This window comes from Platalea leucorodia (genome assembly GCF_965183815.1).
Source record: "Platalea leucorodia genome assembly, chromosome: 6".
Classification (NCBI taxonomy): Eukaryota; Metazoa; Chordata; class Aves; order Pelecaniformes; family Threskiornithidae; genus Platalea; species Platalea leucorodia.
In genome coordinates, this window is record NC_138828.1 from 58994912 (window position 1) to 59019097 (window position 24186).

The 24186-nt window shown below is 37.8% G+C and overlaps 1 protein-coding gene across 1 annotated transcript; it reads left to right on the forward strand.

Moving 5' to 3' along the window:
- Nucleotides 1-7723: 7723 nt before the first annotated feature.
- Nucleotides 7724-19876, forward strand: YIPF7 (Yip1 domain family member 7; the record flags this gene model as incomplete). Its single annotated transcript, XM_082316489.1, has 5 exons — nt 7724-7839; nt 8779-8945; nt 10646-10791; nt 15318-15499; nt 19466-19876. 5 exons carry the CDS (start codon nt 7724-7726, stop codon nt 19626-19628), a joined length of 774 nt encoding a protein of 257 aa, XP_082172615.1. The 3' UTR covers nt 19629-19876.
- Nucleotides 19877-24186: the final 4310 nt, after the last annotated feature.

Below are 24186 nucleotides of genomic sequence, written 5' to 3' on the forward strand. Positions count from 1 at the left end.
ATTTTTTTTCCGCTGCTTCCAGCAGAAAAAAAAGCTGCATGGAGAAGATATGTATTATGAGTCAGAAGCTGAAAGGTAGCTAACTTAGAACAGAGACATGACAACGAGGACTCCAATCTGAAGTAAAAAGCTGTGTGGAAGGAGAGGTATAGTTGAAGCCATACAAAGCAGTAGTTTTGGTAACTGTTGGAAGTCAACAAACCCCTCCCACATAGAATTAAGGATGTTATGGTCTCATACAGTGTGTTTCTGCCCTTTTCTTAGATTTGACTCTATATTATTTTGGGTTATTTTCCTCCTTCACAAACATAAAGAATATAAATGGCCATATAAGTCAAAACAGAAAGTCGTCTCTTCAGCAATGACAGGGATTGAATGCACGGGGAAGAATATGAATGCCTCCCCAGAATATTTTCCTAGTCTTCTACTATTACTAGTTTATGGACTTCTTGAGCTGTGTACCATTCCTATGCATTTAGAATTCTTGGTGGATTTATCTTTCATGGACTCGTTTCAGATCCATATAAATATTCAACACACATAACTTCCTTTGGTGAGGAGTTCCACAGGTCTGTCACCCATGAACCTTTTGTCTCTTTGCTTTGAACCTAATACCAACACTTTGTGGGTTTTCTTCTTCTTTCAAAAGAAAGAATCAACAGTTTATCCCTACCCACCAGTCCCTGCCACTCATGATTTTCTAAACCACTACTAATTGTTGCTCTCCCAGACCAAGGACTCCTTGCTGACCTGGTTGTTCTTCACTTGGAGCCCACTACATACACACGTCCCCTGCCCTTCTCTCAGCACATCACCATTCTGCTAAACACTTTCTGAGGTAGGGGAGCTAGAACTGCTCAGAGTATTCAAGCTGTCAGTGAATCACAGATTTATACAGTGGTATAATGATGATGTCTGTTTTATTGTCTTCTCCTTTCCTGATAATTTCTAACAGCGGAATCATGTTTTTGACTGCTAGTGGGTATTGATAAGTAAAACTATTCATGCAGAAACCCATAACTTCTCCCTTGTTTGTTCATGTCTAACAAACTTGTTCAGCCTAAAAAAGGAAAACACTGATAGCTTTGGATTTCACTTTTTTTTTGGCCTCTTACCCAACCTATGAAGACCCGGCATGGGAAAGAATTAGGGTGTTACAGTAGATGTGTCTGAGGCTTGTATGCATAAAATTCATTTAGTAGACACTTTATATAATGTAAATAATTAATTTGGTAAAAAATTATTTCATAGCAGTAGTAAATGGTATATTTCTTTACAATTAAATTTTCTTCTCTTCTTTAGTAACATATTTTAATAATGTCCCACTTATAAAATTATTAATGGGGCCTGTAAATGTAAGTAATTAAGCTTAAGGCTTACTGAATTAATCCTTAATGTGATTAATTTTTACATTTGAAAAAAAATTTAGAATAATTGACGAATTGCTATAATGGATTTGTCGCACTCATCAGTTAACTTTCAGTAATAAATATAGGGTTATATAGCTTATTCTATAGACAGAATTCTATAGTCTTTTTTATCTTATTTAATCTTGTGGTATCTTTTTTTTTTTAAAAAGGTTTATTACAAATATTTTAATGACCACATTTTGTCAAAAAAGCTGAAAATGAAAATGTAAGCTTATAAAAACTGATGATATTTCTTTTTTTTCCTGCTTTGTCTATTTTCATTTTCAGGAAATATGGAAAAAGTTGGTAAAAGGAACCCTAACAGTTTAGTTTAGAAAAAAGTTTTTAATTGCTTATAGAGATTCTCACATTTTTCATCAACTCTGTTCATCTTTTTTATACTCATCAGCTTCAAGTCTCATTTTCATTTTTTGGGATTAGACCTCATTCAAATGATTTTTTCCGTAGATTATTAACATCCTGTGTACCTGTCAGTCAAAGAAAGTGAGGTTACACTCTGTTCTAAAGCCTTGAGGTGCAACAATTTATTTTTTCCTTATTTTAATGCATGGGTGAACAGCCTTCTCTAATGTGGTGTGTCAATGATGGACTGAACATCAGGTACCTGAAGAAATGCTCAGCTCAGGCATGCCTTTGCTCAGTCTACTGACTTGTACCAGTAAATATTGACTGTGTGCTCCTTCCACACCAAACTTCAACAATTAATATTTGCTATAGCTATTGTGATCAGGGACACATCCGTTTTTCCTAGCCCCTCTCTGATCCTTTTCAGCCCTATAATTTTTTTCACCTCAGAGTGGTTTGTTTAGTTTTCAAGCCTGCCCCTGAGTAAAGTAATTTATTATTTGTAGACTTTAAGACTAGAAAGAACCTATGCTATCTAGTTTGTAGTCTTGGATAAACAAGGGTTATGGAGCATTACTGAATTAATTCCCTACCTGAACTAAAATATAATATCTCATCTGATCATCAGATGTCCTATTACAGGAAACTTGCTAGCAGTGTTGGGAAACTGTTCTTGTGGTCAACTGCTGCTGTCACTGTGAAAATTTTCAAGATCTTCTTGTCTGAGATTTATTTTGCTGTTGACTAAGAGCTTCAAGGATCTTTTTATTATTTGCTGTCTGTTTTGTGCTAACAGATTCTGGTCAAATTATCCTGTGACTGGCTCCAGTTGGTAGATTTTGCTTCAAAGTGTCTGCTAGATAAGGTTTATAAAGCTTCTGTCCTGTAAGGCACCATTAGAAATCCTCCCCTGTTTTACAATTACATTTGAGACACATCAGATAGCACTTATTTAATCAGTATAATGGTTGTCCAATTAAGCAGTGATGGTTCTATATATATTGAAGCAAAATCAGGTAAAATGCCTTGTATAAATGTAGGTCATCAGTGGTTACCTTTCCCAACTACAAATCTTGTTAGAAAATAAATTAGTTTGAAATGAGCTAGTTTCCAAAAGCCCATGTTGATTGGATTCATTGATTCAGTTATTTATTATTTGAGCCCATAATGTGCTAGGATTAATCTCATGGTAATGGGCCAATAATTACTCAGAGCATCTCATTTAGCCTTTTACAAAATGGCGTATGTACTTAGTTTTAATCTTCCCAAACTTTCCTGTTGTTTTGCGACTCAACAGTGTAGAAAGCTTTTGACCAGTTCTTCTAAAACTTTTAGATGCAGAATTTTAAAATGTTGATTTGAACATTTCTAATTAAATGTTTCTGTCTTTTTGTTTTATTGATCTCTTTACTTTTTCATCTGAGGAGAATGTCAGTAGTGGTGTGATTCTGTCTGCTTCTAATACGCTTGGACAGTCCTTGTTTCTGTTGGTCACTTTGCTATCAACTACTTAATCTTATCTTCTTTTTATTTTTTAATCAATTGTCTGCATCATCATTTCTAACTAATATTATTTTCCATTTTTATATTTTAGATGTCCATTTATATGCCTATATACACAGGGATATTAACATAGTATATATGTATAATTCATGTGCAATATGTATAATAAAGTATATTATATTTTAATTTTATATATGGAGAGAAATATAGATCTGTTTCAATTTTAATTATTTCATTCCTTATTTTTTATTTTTAATTTTCAGGTGGCTTTCTTTTCTAACTGTGATACATTTATCAGCTATTAAAATATTCTTCACCCATTCCCCATCACTAGTGATTGTATTTTTTTCTATTTAAATTCCTTCTCTGAAGTGCCTTGTCTGATAATTATTCCCAGTTCTTATCTGGCAGCCAGTATGCATATATGTATATATATTTGTATGCATTTTATATATATATGTATACAGCTTTTTCTAATTGAAAATAGCAAAAGTAACCAAGCCAATTTTGTAACTAAAATAAACTGGCATAAACCTACCAAATTAGGATTTCTCTATGCCTAAAAAAATTTTTTTAGCTACCTTCCTGAAGGACGGAAGTTAAGCCTATATCATTCCCCCCACTGATTTGGTATAAAAAAGATCAAACCATATTATCTAAACTGAGATTATTAGACATTATAGAATTTAGCAGTTTGCTAAGAACTGAAACGGAAATTCACCTTGGTGGCTGTAGCAACATGAATTGTTATTCTGGAAATGGCAGGAGAGAATTTTAACAGCATGAGGAAGGTTTAACAATAACTGTAATAAAAACCATAGTTAGATTACCCTTAAGTAGCGAAACCAGATGTTATATTTTTCTACTTCTCACCATCCTTCAGTTCTGCGCTCTTTTTCGGACATATATACTGAATGAAAACTTGGTATACTTCTTTTTTTCTTATTTAAAAGTGCACCTATATTATAATTCTTTCATAGCATTGTAGGTCATGTACTATCAGGTCATGATTATTCTCCTAATGAAATGGAAGTCATTTGACCTTCAACCTCACAGAATTTAATATGCACCTGGGGCATAGATTAATGGCCTGGTAATACATCCCATTTAATGTCCCGTTCCTTAAATTAACCAGCCCAAGCGCTCATTGGGAATCTATCCAATAAATAAGTGAAAAAGGCAGCACCTATTATGACTGGTTAAGTACCAGATACCAAAGCATTTGTAAATAGAAAAGCTGGTTTTGAAGTTTAAACACTATTTCAAAATCCATACTGTGCTACAAGTTTTCTAGCAGCCAGGACTGTGGAGCAGAGGTTCCTGATTTATTTATAACAGGTCAGGTAACAAAAGGGCTATCACTCTGAGCATTGCGTGAAAAAAATTAACTGTGAATCTGATGTCTGCACATTCAATAAAGGCCCTCAAAGCACAGAGCAGGGTTCCCTGTCTTTTAAGTAGAGACTTGCCCTGATCCTCGTTTGGTGGGTGCTGCACTGCAAGAGACTACTTTGCAGCTGGACAAGAGCTCCTGGAGAAGTGATGGGGCAGGGGGATGTGCCTGGAGAACGGGGCCCTGGCCTTGGACCAGCGGATGGACCTGGCCCCACAGTGCCTTCGCCTTCTCTCCCTGTGCTGTTGCGGTCCCAGGGAGCATCACGTTCTCCCCAAGAGGCACACGACTGAAAGCTCCCTCTCCCAGCCACAAGGAACGGCTCTAAGGCTGCATGTGGCCTGTAGTCCATGCTGCAGAAATATCTGCTAGAAATGTACTCCCAAGTAAATGTATTTACCCTACTCATTTAACAGGTATTATTACATGTTGTTAAAACTTTTTAATATCTAACAGCTCAGCTCAAGAGAGCTCCACCAGGACCTTTATAAATACCTACTTAAGAAAGAAGTTCTAAACTACAATCTAGATTATTGGGTTGAAATATATAGAACAGCATTTGTTCATTTTGTTCTGCTTTCCTTGAAGATTCCTATCCTCTTCTGCTTATTGTTGTTAGCTCTTGTTAAATGCTGGCTGTCATATTGACAGGTTGTGGGGGTTTTTTCCTTCATATGCATCTGTTCAAAGATCAAATTTAGAATCTTATAAATAGCACTAAGCTCATCCCGGTTGAAGCAAGAGGATATTTTAGGTGTTCTCCAACATGTGAATTCAACAGACTGGAGTTCTCATCAAATATCTTAAAAAGTAAGTAACCTTAACTCCAAATTCTTTTGGAAAACAAATTTATCTTTTCTGAACTCTGTTATACAGACTGGAGCATACCTGGTTAAGTAATTATTTCATTCCTTCTAGTGACAGCAAAGAACATTAAATACTTACTGGAATTGAACTATTGGGGTAGAGGTACCAACTAAAGTTTTTTAAAACATATTCCATGTAAAATCTTTGTTGAACAAATGCATAACTGGTGTGCAATTCCAAATAAAACCACAGTAAATAGCTTAGTACAATTAATTTGTATTAATTCATATTTACAATGTAAAAAATATTTATCTTCTAGATTTGGAAAGCCTGCACGACTGGTCAGCAGTTAAGAAAATAATATAAGAATAACTTCTACTTTGAATGCTCTAGGTAAATGAAGGAATTGGGTCCCCACAGATTAGTCTGGTTATGGAATACAATTTAGAAACTTTAATATGCAGCATTTCAAGGTCCCTGATGAAATACTGATCTTTATAACTTTTACCTTACAAAAAGATTTGCAAAGATCTTTTCCATAAGCAGTGTGTGCTTGATAATTATAGAGATAACTGTGAGAGTAACTGTGAGAGGAAAAGCATATTTTTGCCAATGGCATTTGGAAAGTTGGAAAAGAGGGCAAAAGTGAAGAAAATGGGAAATATTAGGAGAGATTAATATCTTACATGAAAATCTAAGTAAATTGGCTATGGCTATGGTTATCAGTCAGGTTATATAACTTCTCTGTGCATTTTAAGAGTTTAACTACATAAATGCTAGCCAAGTGGTGAAACACATGCATACATCTATGCATTTACAGGCAAATCCTGCTCAAACCTTTGCCTAAATTACTGAAGAACTTTAGCTGGCAGGAGAGGGAGCTCAGGGGTATCTCCTCAATGACTATAACCACCTGATGGGAAGGAGTAAAGATGACAGAGCCAGACTTTTCAAAACCCAGTTGGACACGGCCCTGAGCAGCCTGCTGTGAGTGACCCTGCTTTGGGCAGGGGGTTGGACCCGACAGTCCCCAGAGGCACCCTCCAGCCTCCAGTTTGGTTGTCTGGGGACTCCCTGAACCAATGCACTGATCCGAGCAGGTGTAACGTCTTTGCCAGCTGTGGCTTAGCATAAAGGTAACACTGAGGTGAAACAGGGTTGGTCCTTAATCTTGTGGATACTCTTACTCAAGGCATGGAATTACTTGTCTTGGTAGACCCGGCAATTTTGAAGCTGTTCTGTGGATTTATAATTAGCTGTGTTAATAACATAAGAAGCACCTAGACCAAATCCAAGAATTAATAAAATATCTTTGCAATTTCAAACACTCTATAATGCCAAAAGGCACATGATGTTTTACAGAACAGATGTGCTTCGTTTCTTATGCTGCTTATATATGACCCAGACAACCAGTCCTGCCTACACACAGGATAAGTGAAATGGGCCCAGTGTGTGCAAAATACAAATAGTTACAGAAACAGAAACGACCCCATCCTAAGCTAGTCACGATGTGGAAGGGAAAACAGACAAGTTGTTCCTTTCTTAGTCTAATCAGTCCGCAGCTCCAGAGCTGAACTATCAGTCAGCAGGAATGAAAGACGTGTTTTAACGTGTTTTTGTTACTCTCCAGTCATTCAGTATGCTGTCCTCTTCAAAGTCCTGTAGCTAACCAGTGAGAATCTTTATCTGGTATTCCTAATATGCCAGCTGCAGTGTTCTTAAACATATATCACAAATTCTGTGAATATACTTGCATTTTTCTATTGTTTTATGATAGTCATATATAACATTGCAAAACAAATAGCTGAAAATAGTAATTGTTTTTGAAACCCAAAATACTTCTTAAAACCATTAACTTGTAAACATTCACTCATGGCCACAATTTTTTTCCAAAGTAGGAAAATGAATTGTTTAAAACAATAGTTTACTTGATCTTTATCTTCTTGCAAAATTACTTACATTTTTGGTAACACTAAAATGACAGGAAGTCTTGTATACGGCTTGTAAATTAATATACAGTAATTAATTGTAGCAGAAGATTAGTTTCTCTTGTTATAACAGAAGAAAGTAAAGAGTCCATTCTTGTCACTTCCAAATTATCATGAGTTTCTACAGAAAGATTCTCTTGAGTGTGTGGCTTTTGAGGTTTACCATTTTCATTTCAGTTTAGAACAGTTAAATGCATAGATATTGGCTTGTTCCAAAGGCTATTTCATTGATATTTGCAATCATTTTTTCAACCAGAATGTCAAATTTTGAGCAGTTTCAGTTCGACTTTTACCAGTCCAATTATACCATAGATGACCAGGAAGAAGCTTACAACAGTTATGGGTCTAAGGAAAACCTCTGTGGAAGCAGAAAGTAAGTATGCTACAAAAAAAAAAAAAAAAAAAAAGAAGTAAAATGACGATATATCTTGAAGCCCAAATGAAATTAATGACAAAAACGAGCATGCAATTGCCAAAAAAAGGATTGCATAATCAATACAGTGGAAGTTTAGTGGAGAAATACAAGCCATAGCCATAGAAAGACAGGAAGAAACTTATTATTTCTTTTTTTTTTTTTTTTTTTTTTTTTTTTAAACCTATTGGTAACTTCTGCCCATGGAAGAGAGACACTGAGGGAAAGAAGTTCTGAGAGTTTCCCCATAAGGAGATTTCGATATGACTGTGGTAGGAGGCTGGGTGTTGCTGCAGGTTCCCTGTTCAGCAGCTGGTGGATCCGGCTGGCTTTGGGGCTTGCAGGAGCAGGAAAGAGCTTCCAGAGATCATTTAGACTTTCCCCAAGGCAGAATTACTTATAATTGAACCTTTCTTTACAAAGGATTGGGTTTCATGCTACTTTTATACGTACAGATGTTACAGGCTGTTTACCTAATTGGAGCAATTGAGCTTCATGTTATTAGCAGTATGGACATATTTAAGGAATGTCACCAGGCTGCTTGTGGGCACCCTCACAGCTCCTAAATTCCCTTTCCCCTCACTCCCCGTGTGAGGGCCCGCGTTGTGCCATTGCGAGCTGGATGGGCGCAGAAGTGAGTGCGATGGGCTGCAATGTGCTGGCAGGCTGGCAAGGGGCCCTGCCTGGTTTCAGAGAGGGTTGGAGTGAAGGGAAGCAATGCCATGGTCAGCAGCTCGGCCTTCACTGTGCATGGCAGCTACTATGCCCAGAAAATTTCCAGGTTCCCCAAATTGAAAATAGGTGAAAATTTAAACCATGGTATATGGTGAGCAGCTCTAAGCTGTTGTGAAGTTGCTCATTGCAGTTACTTGTTTTGCTGTGATTTGCTTCTTGTCCCAGGAGCCAGACAGGAGAGCAAACTCCAGCCAGTGCTTTTGTCCCGTCGGAAATGTTTCTGTCCTCTCAGAGTTACACAGGTCAGATTTTGCAGCCAACGTACAGTCCCGACACTCTCTCTCATCTTAGTTACGCTGATGGATTTGGCGAGGAACCTCCTTTGCTAGAAGGTAAAAATAAAACCATGGACGATGTGCATAGTTCCTGGGGTTGCCTATACTTTTCTTTGCCGGCAAGTGGCAGTCACTAGAGAAACTGCAGCAGAGCTGCCAAGCCTGGCTGTGCGAGCTTCAGCCAACAGCCCCTGGCCCCCAAATCTACATTTTCTTATTTGAATTCACCTTGGATTCATTCAGCCTTGTGGCATGTATAGCATATACTTTACTACCGCTAGATGACAGCATAACAATAGGTTTTGCAGTCAGATTTCCAAATATTTTTTTCCATTCTGTGTTTATCCTGCATACATATTGGAACATCTGTCATTAATAAATACTGATAATAATCCTTTTTGCCTATCTAGTAATAAATTTAATAGTTTGAAGAGGCTAAATAGCTTGTTTCAGTGGGAAACAAATTGAGAAACCTGCTTTTGGCTTCAATCAGTTGATCATTTAACTACATGAACAATATCATTCTTTATGATGATTGAACCATCCTAATGCTAGTGGCTGATTTTGTAGTTTACAAAATACTTGTGCTACATTAAAAAAAAATCGAAGAATTTGTTTGTGATTATTTCAGCATAACATAAAAAGAGCATATTCATCCTGCTTTTGCATACTGGAAGGCAAGTGGATTTTTCACTGCTTAAAAGATACTCCTACTGCCTTAAAAACAGCAAGATCACTCTATTTGATGTAGATAACTGCTAGATCTTTACCTCTCATACCTCCAAGCGTTTAAGTCCACAGGCAGCCCACCCTGTGAAAAAGATGTTGAAATAAAACTGCTTCTGATCAGGGCTTCAGAGATGTTCATGTCTGTGTACCAAATAATTCTGACCAAAAAGACACACATTTTAATCCAGAACAACTTCATATAATGTTTTGGCTCAGCTCAAGGTGATGGATCGATGGAATAAGGTAAAGACTCAGCTTTCCAAACAGATCTAATGCATTGTCAGTCTCAGTCATTCTGGCTACCAGCTCTGAACCTAACTTTTCCCTTGCTGGAGCGTCTCAGGGAAGATGATTACTCTTGCAAGCTGAAGTGTTTCTGCAGAAGTTACAACAGAAATCTTCGCCCCAGTAAAGTTAATGGCAGAATTCCCATTGACTTTAATGGGGAAGAATTTTGTTCTGTTTCTAGGGGTCCTCAGTAATTACTTTTTAAATGCAAAAAAAGCTTATAAAGCACGGCACAAAGTATTATTAGCTTGCCTTGAACGAAAGAATATCATTTTTAAGTGCATCTGGCAGTTCAGGCTTAAGACACATCTCTTGTCAGATTTGCCAGCATTAAAGCATATATCTCTGTCCTCAGTGTCCTAGAGTATCTTGAATTCTGCAGTTACTGTTAATTAGCATATTTTTCAACATCTAAGTTAGTGTGGCATTAGATATATGGGGTTTAAATATAGGAAAAACAAATATTAACTCAAAAATGCTGAGGGCATTTTTTGGTTCACTGCCTAAAATTGGGTTTAATAAATTAATATTCCAATTTAGAATCAGATCTGACTCTCAAATATACTAGGTATATAGCAGGGATAGCACCTTCCTACTACAGAATACATCATCCTACAATATTATCTGCATTAAACCAATTAATTTGTTTGCTTCTTTGGGGTTTTGCAGTAGCTAATGTGTTTCTGTAAAAGTGTTGTTTTCTTGTGAGCAATTAACAATCCCAGAATTTCTCATTGCAGAACTTGGGATCAATTTTGAGCATATATGGCAAAAAACATTAACAGTTCTAAATCCAATGAAGCCTGCAGATGGCAGCATCATGAATGAGACAGACCTCACCGGACCCATGGTTTTCTGTTTGGCCCTTGGAGCAACATTGCTGCTGGTAGGATGTGGCAGATATCTTGAGAGATTTCTTTTCTAACAAGTTAATGCCTAGGTGATAATGGATGTGAAGTTGCAGAAGATGTAGCACTGGCATAAAATGAATCATTTGCTGCTGTTTGTTCTGAGATTATATATCTAAAAGTCTCCTTGCTTTGAAAGTACCTGCATAAAGTTTAAATGTAATATAGGTGTAATACAGGTGAAGTGATGTATTAATTCTAGTGGAAATAAGAGACCACACCATTTTTTGGGGTGGGATTTAATATGAACAAAGGACAGATCTGTGCAGCGTGTATCCTGCAGAGGCTGTGAACACCTGAAGCATGGCAGTGTGCACTAGGTAAGGACCTAACAAGGAGGCTTCAAAGGAGGGAATAAAAAGGCCTAGCAAAGCAGCCCTTGCTACTATTTTGAAATTATCTTCTCTCAGTGTTACTTTGGGGAGTACAAAGATATCAAAAAACTGTCTTTATGTAACTAAAATAATTTGAAAAGGGAAGTGGAAACAGCCTCTTCCCTCCTGCCTCCAATTTGCAATACCTTCCTATAAATTTTGTTAGTGCTTTCTTAGTTTATATTCTTTTTCTATGTCATCTGCTAAACAAAATATGGTGGCCTGTGTTTAACCTCTTTCCTCTTTATGAATATAGCTTTCCTACAGGAGGAAAGTTGAACAGGGATTCTACACTACTCCTAAATTCATCTATTTATCACTGACAACAGGGGCTCTCCAGTGCTGCTGAAGTACAGCTCTGATTGTTGGCAGCAATTTATCAGACAAGGATAAGGTGGGACCATTCTAGGAAGGGCTTTACTGCTCTAGCAACTGAGGTGAGAGAAACGGGGCTCTAATTCTCCAGTTCCTCTGTGATAAATAGTGCTGAATCCGAAGACTCTTGCAAGTTCTTACTCAATTTGTAATGTCAGTGCAGTACCTTGAATGTGCAAACTGCAATATAAATGCCAAGTATTATTATTATTTATGTCCCTATAAAAATAAAAATCCTTTAAAAGGGTGGAAGCAGCAGAAGGAAAGGGTATAAGAGGAAAAGAAGGTGGGGAGGAAAGGGAATAAAGGGAAAAGAAGGTGGGAAGCTAGAGAAGACAGACTGTTTTCCACCTAGAGAAATAAAGGTATGAGGGGAATAAAAAAAGAAGAAACTGTTGAATTGATTATACTCAGGAAAATGGAAGGAAAGATAAAAGAAAGAAAGAATTAAAAAAAAAATGATTGCTGTTGATTTTGCTCCCTGAATAGCCAACAATCTTAATGAATATTAAACTACTATTATTGCAGTAAAGTACTTTAATTGCTATATTTATTCTGGGAGAGTAAGCGGTTTAAGTATCGTTAGAAAAACAACTATTTTCAGTGCTCCATTTTTAGGTCAGCCGAACTCCTCTCATACAATCTAGTGGTTTTGTGCCACAACTTCACAGCAATAAGTCTGTGGGATTTCCATGGGCCATCTTATAAAATCAGGCTGCTCATTTTATCTCACATGCATTTGAATACTAAAGTGGCTCTTCAGCTGTGTAAGCTATGATATCCTTCTGTACTTGAATAATTCTCTTCTAATAGCACCAGGAACATAATTTGGTTGAGAGCTTGTTTCCAAAAATAATTTATAAATTTTATTTAGTTTCAGCTTTTTAACTATGGAAAAATATGCAAAGGTATTCTTCAAACGGTAGCAGTTCTTTCAGAGCACAGAGAAAAAGAGGAAAGGATTGTTAGCCTGGCAGCAGGACTTGATCTTCTTCATACGGTATAAAACAGGGCAGCTCCATTGCAGATAGAAAAACAACGGCAGTGCGAAAGTTAGCAGAAGCCTGAGTCTCAGCTGCTTTGCATTTTACACAGTCATTCGTATGAAATCAGACTTCCCCATCCATTTAAACTAAGGATAGTAGTACCCACTCTAGGCAGATGCAAACAAGCACACAAAGTCTGACTTTCTCCTAACCTTGTTCCTTCCACAGGACAAATTTAGCTCTTTCCATTCATCAAAGCCTGCCAGACTAATCAAGCCTGATTCTGGTTTTGCTTACATCACTGTGAACTGGGAGTATTCCCGTGTGTGTGAGTCAATGTATTTACATACGTTAAGAAAGACTAGAATCGGAACCAGCATGTTCCGCTGCTTTTTTTTTCCTCTCTCATTCTCCTGCACCACAAATCAAACATTTCACCAAGTGGAGGCTTCAGTTAGCTGCTAGTGCTAGTGCTTCCTTCATCTCTGTCTCAGTAATTTCTTAATCTTAAACTAAGCTGCTAAATAGCGCTGTGTGGAATAACTAAATACACTGAAACAAACAGTCTAAAAGCTTGTAGTTGTTGTTGCATCTGTTTGAGACGACAGAGTTTTTTTCAGTTGGTCCATAGTAAAGGCTGCCCCAACCCGTTGTGGATGGTAAACTTACTACAAATCTTTAATAACTGAAATTGTAATTGGTAATAAACTGAGTGAGTATTGCTCTCCCACACTATCTCTAGCTATCATTGATTTTATTTGGTGAAGCAGTTTTTCCTCATTATTTTATACCAGTAGTATGCAAATGCCAGCAAAGTACTCTGTACCTAAATAGGAAGAGTTCTTATGTTGGTAGTTCAGGAACAGAGTATTCCTTTATGGTGGAATGCACTGGTGGGGAAAAGTACAACACTCAGGATGTATTGAGGATATAGGCAACCTGGCTGTACCTGACCTAACCTTGAGGACTGGAATTAGAGAAGAGCTCAGCAATGTGCCAGGTAAAGCCAAAACCAGATAACGGTGCTGATATAGAGGCAGGTCTTATGAACTGAGGCTGCCTTTCACATAAGCATGCACTGCTCTCCAACTGGAGCTAGTGAATTGTCAGAATCTGCAACATTAGGACTTTCAGGTTGTGTCATGTCTAGATAAGGCTCTCTCCACTGTGTTGCTTTTTATCTGTCCAGCTCAAATACCGCTGGCATCCAGTGATCAGTTTCCAACCAAATGGATGCAGGAAGCAGAGAAGCAGGGTCCTCAAAGATCGTTGGTTTCCCCCAGGTTTTATTAAAATGTATGGATGAGTAAAGTAGGAGATCTTCGCAATCCTCCCTAATCATCATGGAAGAGATACTAGTAAATATTGCAAACCATGAAAAAAGCTTCAATAATATTTCCACCTTATCCATCACAAGAGAATCCAACCATAAGCTAAAAAGTTACTAGGAAACTGGTACCCTCTATTAGTTTTGATTCTCATGTGGTTTATCATATGCAATATATAATGTATGCAATATATAGATGTGTGTATGCACAAATACACCTGTGTTTTAAGTATGTATATACATATTTTTATGTGTTAGGAAGGTGATGCACTGTGGCCCTTCATCTGGGAAGTTTAGTCCATGATGCTGAGTTAAGGGCTGAGTCCCAGGTTTGAGCGTTCTCCTTCACAAATGCATGTTATCTTTAGGATACAAAGTTTCAACACAAAGCAAACAAAAGCATCTTCATCCCAATTGCTGTTTATTTCTGATGTACAAATGTTTATTTCTGACGTACAGATATGAAAATGACAGTATTGCATAGCTGACATTCGGTATTTCATTTCTTAGAAGCTTGAATAGAGAGAAACAATATTTTACAGTCTTTTGTGAGTGTTCATTTTTGGGAGTGAATAATGCCTTCATGCCTGGAGGTGATCCTTCAAAATGATGGCAGGAGATGAAGAAATCGGTGGTGCTGTGGCCACTGTTGCCTGTTGTACTAGCTTTGTGTATAAATTAGAAAACATCGGGCTCCAGGCTGTCAGGCTGGTACCTTTCACAAGCACTAAATTCACACAAAGGAATAAAACCTGGAAGAAAAAAACACCTGGGGAATTTTTCATTCTTTGGAACAAAAAAAGAACACAAACTGACAGTTACTACTAAGGTTTATGTTGAAATGAACATGTTGTATTGATCTAACTACAGAGATGTGTCTTTCTCATGGTAGTCAAGGGGAAGAATGGACACATTCACCCTGAAAACCAGCATACTTTCAGCAAAATTTTACTTATTTTTTGCAGTCCTTCTTAAAGCTGGAGATTTGTAATAAAATGTGAAGCGTATCAAGTAAGTGGGGTCATCATTTTACTTAGGACACTTTTCCACAGCCCCATGTACACCTATTGGAAAGATTTTTCCTGACACTAAAATGTATTTTCCATAATTTCTTCTCAGTTTGTTACCAGTTAGACCTTCCCAAGTCTCCCCAGTCAATTAGTGTCCTGTTCAGAGCCCAATGACAGCAAGACTGAGAATTCAGCCTTATAGCTTTAAATTAGCGACAAGCACATTCTCACAATTGTACCTTGGAATTTTTTGATGCAAAAGTCACCCAAAAGTATCAGCTGTGGTTTACAATTGAACTGATGTAGGCAAAGCAGAGAGAGAGTGTCAACAAGAAAAAGTAACAAGCCTAGTGCTTGCCTTCTGTCTTCTCCCACCACTTTGCAATCAGTTGCTCACTTCTGATGCTTCATGCTTACTCATATTTATTCCAGGCAGGAAAAGTTCATTTCAGCTATGTGTATGGCATGAGCGCCATTGGGTGCCTTACTATGCATGCCCTACTGAACCTGATGAGCGTCTCAGGAGTCTCGCATGGCTGCGTTGCAAGTGTCTTGGGCTATTGCCTGCTGCCCATGGTGATCCTGTCCTCTTCTGCAGTCGTCTTCTCGCTACAGTAAGTACCAGTCTATGGCAACAGGAATTATATGGAAGACAGTAAGTCGGAAGGCTGGTGTTACGCAAAACATTTTGTAAATGGTTATGTAGTGAATTTTGGCTTCCAAAATTGTGAAGAAAAATACCATTTTGTTTGTGTGTGTAGGTGGAAATGGATAAAACTGAACCGTTCTTGAGAGGGGTGATATATATTCATTTTAATATGAGTCCTTAATTCCGCTGTTTCCCACTTGGACTGAGAGTGCCTTTGATTTTTGCAGCAGCCTCAGGTGTGATTTTCATTTTGCAGAGCCAACAGTGGCCAAACTCAGGTATCAATTTTAAAAGCAACTGCTGGACCTTGGTTTTATATAGGTGGTTCTCATGTTCTGGTTTTGTTCATAGTATCAGGCTCCCATCCTTACACTTCCTTTCCTTCTGTAAACCGACTTCAGTGTGACAGAATGAAACAATCAAGCAGCCCTTAATGACTTGGGGCATTAGAACAAGTGTCTAAGATGTAGTAGAGTCATATACTCTGAGGTATAGTTGTGGTGTAATTGCAAAGCTGAAAATAACTGAAAACTTTGAAAAAACGAATGTGTGGTGGCCTATGTATCTGTGCGTGTCAGGGGGGTGTTCAGTAATATGCCTATGAATAGGAAATTTGTATGCAATCCTCTCCTTCCTCATTTGGTAAGCCTTTTGAGATACAGACTGTGTTTACCTCCCTGTTCACGTACAGCGAAGTACAAGGAAGCTCCAGGTCTTGCCTGAAGGCCTTGAGCAGTACTTTTATCCATCGTTAACATGTTATTAATAATGGTTCCCCTGCTTAGACTTTGTTGTTCACTCACATTTTTAACTCTCCAATCTGTAACATATGGGACTTGGCAGCTGATGAATATGAAAGTGCCCCGTTTGTTTTCTTTGGAAAAGCAGCAATTCTATATATGTATATATTATCTTTTAAGGAAATTATATAGTGGGATGAAGATTTTGGCACAATCCTTGTTGCGTGTTTCTGTGGAGCTTTGATGGGTTAACCTGATCATATTCCATGTATTAAAGTGTTTCTGAGCTGTCCTTGCTGAGCTGAACAGTAGTGACACTGAAGAAGCTGTTTATTCTCTGTTCTCCTACACTTCCCATATTTTTTTGATTAACCTGCTTAATAATCCACCTTAATAAAAGGTGCAGATACATAATCATAGGACAGATGGGGTGAACTCCAAACCAGCTGTTACAACTGCGCAGGGTACTGTTGTCTGTACAAGGAATCCCCAAGCACACGCCACACATTTGTAAAATGCTGCAAATTTACAGAAAGCACATCTTTTGAAAATCTGTAAATAATGTACTGTGATAGCCTTTACAAAGTTAAACCATTATTTCTGAAATTAATTGATAACGTTAAGTGCCTGTCAACAGGATTCTGCAGTCCTTTCTCACGATATGAAACTGCTTGAATATAGCAAGTACCAAGGTTAACTATTATGAACATGCTATTAAAATTAAGTGGCAACTTTAAAATCCAACATACATTTCATTATTTTTATTTTAAAAACTTATTTAAAATGGCAAAGGAAAGACAGCAATACATTAATGACTTTTTTTAGTATTTGTAAAAATGTTATTTCTGTCTGTTTCAAAGTGTAAAGACCTAACTTCGCTGTTTTCACAGAAAATATACGTAAGATAATGCACACATCTATTGCAAAGATACATACTAATCCAAAAATTTTCAATTTTCACTGTAACTGAAAAAGGCATAATATGTAATGTTTTGGGTGCTGAATAGTACCAAAGAGAAAACCAGTTCTCTTATGCAAACTCGCGTGGAATTTGTTTGTGCCCATCTATGCTGATATAATTGTCTGAGCCCAAGCTGATCAGGTCTCCTTTTCGGGAGAAACTTCAGCAGACTTTTCTCCTGGAAAAAACAACAGTTCTTTACTATGAAATCCCTGAACAGCGTGGCCAAGCCATTTCCTTGACTAAACAGTGAAGGAAATGAGTGTAAGAGTGGAGAAAGGAATTCTTAGACCCGGCCGATTCAAAGGACCCATTTGGTGACCGCATCTGCAGGTTGTGAGAGAGAGGCGTGGAGAGGGTCCACTCATGTCTGTCCCCTGAACTCAATCTCATGCCAGTACACCCCCAGTCCTCTGGGTCACTGCGAGCATGACATCTGCCTTTTGCCCCTCTCCCATGCTTGAGGATTTGGCCCTCGTGGACATGCTAGACAAAAGCTCTCTGCTAAAGCTAAACCATTCCTTTTGGCAGTAACATGCTGTTAGATCAAGGACTGAATTAATAAGTGCACAGAAGTATGTCTTGCCTCCAGTCTGATCTTATGTCACCTTTCCATCCTGCTCACTGCCAGTCCTGGAACAAACCATGAGAGGCCCCTGGACTTCAGTGCAAGCCAGAACAGCCACAGCTCTAAATTGTACTACCTTGTGGTAGCCCCATAAAGAGTCATTATACTAGTTGAAAATTGTCATCGCACAGTATGTTCCTTTTACATCCATCCCTCTGCCAGCATGAGTACCTGCTGAAAGAGCCATCCTTACCAGCTCTGAGTTTCTGCCTAGCTGTTTAAGTGAGCATCCGTGAACACTTTAAGTGAACACTTAAACTGAGGATATTAAATCTCATAGTCTTTAATGTTTTATTTTTAACGGGTTGAAGTTGCAATGAGGTGCTGAGTCACCTTAAAATCAATTCTCTCCTTCCTCCCCCAAAGTCCCAAGAGCTGACAACAATCCTGGAGACTGGACTGCCAAGAAATGAACTATTTTATGTGATGTGATTGCATTAAATAAACTAAGTCAATTAAATAAGGAGACCTTTACTCATCATGGTTTAATTGCAATAATAATATTAGTGGAGATTAGTTCTGAGAAATGGAACTAAGTATATGTAGTCTGTTTCTCACTTCTGGTTCTGTTTTGCTGATACTTTGGAGAAGTGGGCACCAGAAAGTCCTTTAGCAAGTGGCAGAGGTTCATTCATTCTCCACGTCCTTGAGACTGACACAGCAAAAGCGTGTAATGCAGCCGATCTCATTATGTACTTCAGCGGCGTATTACGCGCATGATCTCATGCATTTTACAGAAGGAGGCTGCAAATACAGAGTGCAAATAAAGCATATGTGAAACATTATTTATTGGCAAGATTTTGTTCCTACAAGGTTTAATAGTGAGCTCTCTGAAATCTGCAGGAATATTTCAGTGGGTTTTTGACCATAGGCCCATACTCATCAGTTCTCCAGGCCACCCTGCACCTCAGGGGGTGGCAGACTGTAACTTCAGATGGGCTCGGCTTTCAACAAGGGGCAGTGTGGAAAGCCACCATTCTTCCAGTGAGCAGGGAAAGGTGCCAGGATGAGCAAAATATTTTTTCTCATTTTTCCCATTCTTTACTTTCTACTCAATGTGCACCTTTTTTTAAAAGACCAGTTGAGCTTTTTCCTGGGAGGCAGTCAACACCTTTCTGCATGGTCAGCTGCAGTGTAATTCTTTAAGAGCCTCATTGCCTCTCCTTAGAGTCCAAGGCACACTTAAAACCTGTGCCATGTGTTACAAAAATTCCTGATGGAAGATTATGTCTGTAGTGTCATTTTAGTTCCTAACAACTTCTACAAGATGATTTTGGCTGTAATAGGAGCTTTGCTAACTTTAAAATTAAACTTCAGCTGCTGCATCTGCTGGAGCCCCAAAGATTTATTTGGAAATGCACTTGTCCTTTTAGCTGTACTACTGATGAAGTTGCTGCTTTTATCCATGCTGAAGAAATTACCTTTTTGTTTCCTGTTTCTATTTTAATTTGTTTCTCAGGTTTGTTAGTCCTTGGTTCTTCCAGTGACTGTTACCCTATCAATAACAAGTTGCCAGGCATGAACTTGAGTTTGATAAGATTTAATGCTACATTTACTAACAAACAAGTGGATTCTGTCATTTCTTTTGTTTTTTTCTCCTAGGGGGATCCTGGGAACTTTGTTAGCTCTGTTTATTATTGGATGGTGCAGTTTGTCAGCCTCCAAAATTTTTACCTCTGCATTGGCTATGGAAGGACAGCAGCTTCTTATTGCATACCCGTGTGCTTTACTCTATGGACTTTTTGCACTTCTAACGGTTTTCTGAGATGTATTTTCTGGTAGCCTTATTACAGTCTGTTTATGGTTGTTGGAGGGGCAAGGGGTTATTTACTTATTTTTAGATTGCCTAGAGTTGCATTACGTTCCATTAACAAAATTAGATTATAGGACTTACCTTTTATTTGCCTAATGGCTGATAATGACATAAAAAATCAAGCTTATAAGTAGATGACTGCAATAATGGTGTTTTGAAAGTCTTACAGCTTAAAGAAAAACATTTGTATTGAGAAAGTAGTAAAAGTGAAAAAATATGAAATAAATCATAATTTAAAAAAAAATATTTTCTGAGTGTTTAATATATAATACACATACTAGGGAGTAACTGGAAAGCAATAATGTAAATATTTAATAGACCTAGTAAATCAAGTGAAAATACAAATTTATTTGTTTCAAAAAAACCCAGCTTGCCATCTTATATGATTACTAATTAATATCCAGAATTTATGTGTGGGGGGTTGGTTTTTTTTTTAACAGAAGAGTGAGTGGCCCTGCTTTGTGATGTTGAAGAATTGTCCAAGAACAGGTTGCTACAACAGAGGGAGGAAACTAGGAATGTCATTTGGTTTTGGTTTTTTGTTTTTTTTTTTTCAAGAGGTGTTGCTGTCCAAAACACTATTGTACTGTTTGTAATGTACAGTAATGTTACATTTTAAAATTGCCACTAAACCACCACCTACTGTCACTGCAGAAAAGCACCACACAAAGCAAAGGCAAGTCTTAAAAATGTCTCCTGAAAAGCAGAAATGTATTTGAGCCAGCAAAATACAAAATTCCACAATTTTATCTGACCCCAAAAAATCTATTTGCTGCTTTTAGTTTTACAGGAACCTAACATTTTTATAATAGCAATGAAGCACAGAATGCACAAGATGATGTTTCAAAATATAATATTAGAAGTTTCAAGCCATCAAGAGGAAATGGAGATGTGTGTGCAGTCATAACAAGAGCAAAATCCAGTAGGCAGTGGTAGAGAAAATGAATGTAGCTGTAGAAAAGGCTAGGGAAAAGAAACAGATGAAATAAAGGGAAATGTGAAGGAAACAAATGGCAGCAGATTATTTCCTCTGTGGTTTAGGGTGTCTCCCTTCTTGATGAATATTTTTATGATCTTGATTATCCTCCAATTTATTCATTATTTTGAACTCTTCAGTGAAACGCCTACAAAATATTTCTCTCTCTAGACAGAGTACCACTGATTCTGTGACAGAGGGTCCCGGTACTGCAAACACTTATGCAGAAGCTTAGCATGGCAAAACTGCTCAAGAATATGTAAAATTCACTGTTTTCCTAATCCTTTTCAGGTCAGGGGTAAATTAGATGATCCATTTGTCCTCAAGCTAGTGATTCTGTTTCTGAATTGAAAGAGCCTTTGGTAAAAATATTTCCCATTGCTAGCATATTTGTTTTTTTAAGAACTCTTGTGCAAACCATTCTGGAATTCATTTTACTGAACTCCAGTGGAACTAGTTCAGACTAGGCGTCCTGAGAAGTAAACAAAAGGTAATGCGTACTTAGGCAATTCCTTAAAAAAGCACAACACATTTATGGGAAAATACTTGCTGCCTTTATCCATTTCTTTGTTGCAAGGCTAGGAACAGAGGCACCGAGAGGCAAAGTTGGAGGCATGACCCTGGAGCAAATTGTGGCTATAACTAGGCAAGATCTACTTGCATATAAGTGGGAAGTGTGTGAATTTGGAAGATCAGCATTTGCAAGCACAACAGATTTGGCTCTGCTGTATCAGGGCCACCAATTTGCCACTAATGAGGCACAGATAAACATGTCAAGTGACTCCAGGGTGTGGTTATAAAACCAGGCAGTTTGATTTACCATGCTCTAATGGCATTCTGTTGTCTGAATAGGGAAAGATTCATATGGTTGCACTTTTTCTGAAGTTCAGAAAAGATGGTTTAGAAACATTTAGATCCATTTTTGTCCTACATTTCCTATCATCATTCATACTGCCTAAAACAACTATAAAATGGCTCTATTCCGCAGCACTTTATATTCATTTTCATTCTGATCTGCATGATATGAATGGCAGGGGAACCAGTGAATCCAGCCATCAATTTGTCTTTTGATGTCATAGACAAGTCAAATTACTTACGGGGAAAATGAACACCTTGAAATTTTGCCACAATATTTACAAAGCAAATGCTAGTCTAATTATAGTTTTATGTTTATTCTCTCAGAATTTATAACTTTTTTCTTCTCTTCACTAAGATGCATCTTCATCTTTTTGAATGCTAACTTCTTAGTTTCAATAACTTCCCTTGCTTTACTGTTTAGCCATTCTGATTTCCTTTTTCCTGTTCCCAAGGGATTTCCAGCAAGCACTGGTGCTGTGCTCCCAGTATGGTGTTCTTCAGGGGTCTCTATGTTGCCTGTGAGGATTTAAATCTCTTAGCCATCCTTCTTCAACTTTCTTTTAGACAAGATTCCTCATTTTTACATAGCTCTCCTTTCCTAAGGTCAGCACAGCCATAGTGATGCTTTTGGCCCTGTTATTCCTCTGTGCTTCCTGAATGTAAAAATTTTATGGTCACTAGTATAAGCAGTTGCTTCCTCAAAAATAAATGTTCTTTGGTCTAAGATTGTTTCAAAATGTGTATATTCAGTAATATACTCTTGTTCTGCCTCTCTGGACAGGCCTTCGCAACACCACCTAGCTTTCCTGTATTGTCTCTTGTCTGGGCCATTGTATTTCACTCCCTCACATCATTCCATGAAAGTTTAAATACAAGCCTGGCAAGATGTTACTTTCAACTTGCCAAAGAGAGGATTATAAAATAGTAATGGGTCACAGACTGATTTTTAATTCATGCTTCCCACCCTGAAAATTTAAAAAATCACAAGGCTTAAACATAAGCCTCAAAGCAAAAGGGGAAAAAAAAAATCATGGTTTTGGAGGGTAAAAGTTTCTGATCAGTCTTTGGTTTCTTGATTTTCATAGCATGCACATGAAAGTTTAATTCTGAATGTGCATTCACACACAAAAATGCGCACTTACTTAGTTCCTTTCTGTTATTTCAAATTGTGATTACCAGTGTTGGTCACAGGTGGTACAGGAGAGATATAGGAGACAAAGTGCTTGCCTGTCTCCCACTGCACTTCTTGTGTGCCAGATATACTCAAGGTCACCCTCAGAAACAAGCTTGCAGCATTCTGCTGTAGTCATTCAGAACATTTTGCTGTTCTATTGCAACAAAATGCAGGCGAGAATGAAAGTGAACGTATTCTGAGTGAGAGGACACTATAGTGTGGGTGGGAGTATGCAATGACGATCAAACGGTTATCTGAACAGCAACGGCTGACAATGCATCAGGTTGCATCAGAGACCTGCTCTCCTTGGCAAGCCAAGGGCCACGTTTGTAGTACCAAGGTTCCACCATTTATGAAAAATCATCTTGTCACACGTCATCTCTAAAAGATATAGGCCTTGAATAGTTTAACTGTTGGTAAACTGAATTGAGGCTTGAAAGCTGCTGACACACTGAATTGGACACATGCCGTGCTTCCTGGTGAAATAGCTCCATTAGCAAGGAGTAATATTTTTCTGGTTTTTAGCATGGAAGCTACAGAAAGCTTATATACAAAAGCAATGAAACTGATTTCATGACTTTCATTACATTGTTTATGTCATTTGAGAATGAGACATGACAGCTCTGTCTTGTCTTAGACCTCTCTTGCCACCACGTTTATTTCAGCTCCTTGCTAAACAGCCATCGTCACATGTTGGCTTTCTCTGTCCACTGAACGATCTTAAGTGAATTTTGCAATAATGTTGAATTACTGACCTTTATTCTTATCAATAATGGGTATAAGTGAAGCAAGAATTCAATAAATTGTGTCTGTTTTAAATTTCCTTTTCCTCCCTTATTGTCAGGAGCATATTTAGTGGTCAGGCTGTTGTGGGCTTGTTTATGCCTGATAGCCAAAAATGTACATATATATGATATACATATGCAAAAATAAAAATATACATATATATGATGGGTTGAAAGACACTGGGGCTGCAACAAGTTCTGGGCAGTACATCACCACTTTTTGAGGGCATTACATTAGCAATCTGGTGACCCAGCCTGGGAGATGATATATATCCCTTCAAAGAAATCAGCAATTGCAGCATCTGATAAGCCTTATGGAGAATCACTGCAGATAATGGCAAAGCTCACAGTGACATGATACATTTGGTGGTTAATGTGTTTTCTGACAGACAACAAAAGGCTACTGGATCAGCAAGTAGTGGGTTACTGCAGCATAAGGGCTACAAAAATAAATTAATGTCAACCTACCTAGATCATTGTAATACGAAATTGATCTCTACCTGTGTTGGCGTTACTTATGGATATGTCCCTTTTCAAAATCTGTTCTCTGTCAAAATTTGCCCTTCACTGATTCCACGTTCATTTAGCCTCTTACATGTTTATTCTCAGTAAACTGCAATGGTGCTGTTAGAAGTACCGATTTTGAAGCTGTAGGCCATGACTTGTCTGCTTAAACGATCTCACCTCCTCAGTGTTCTTGGTGGTGCATTCTTAGGA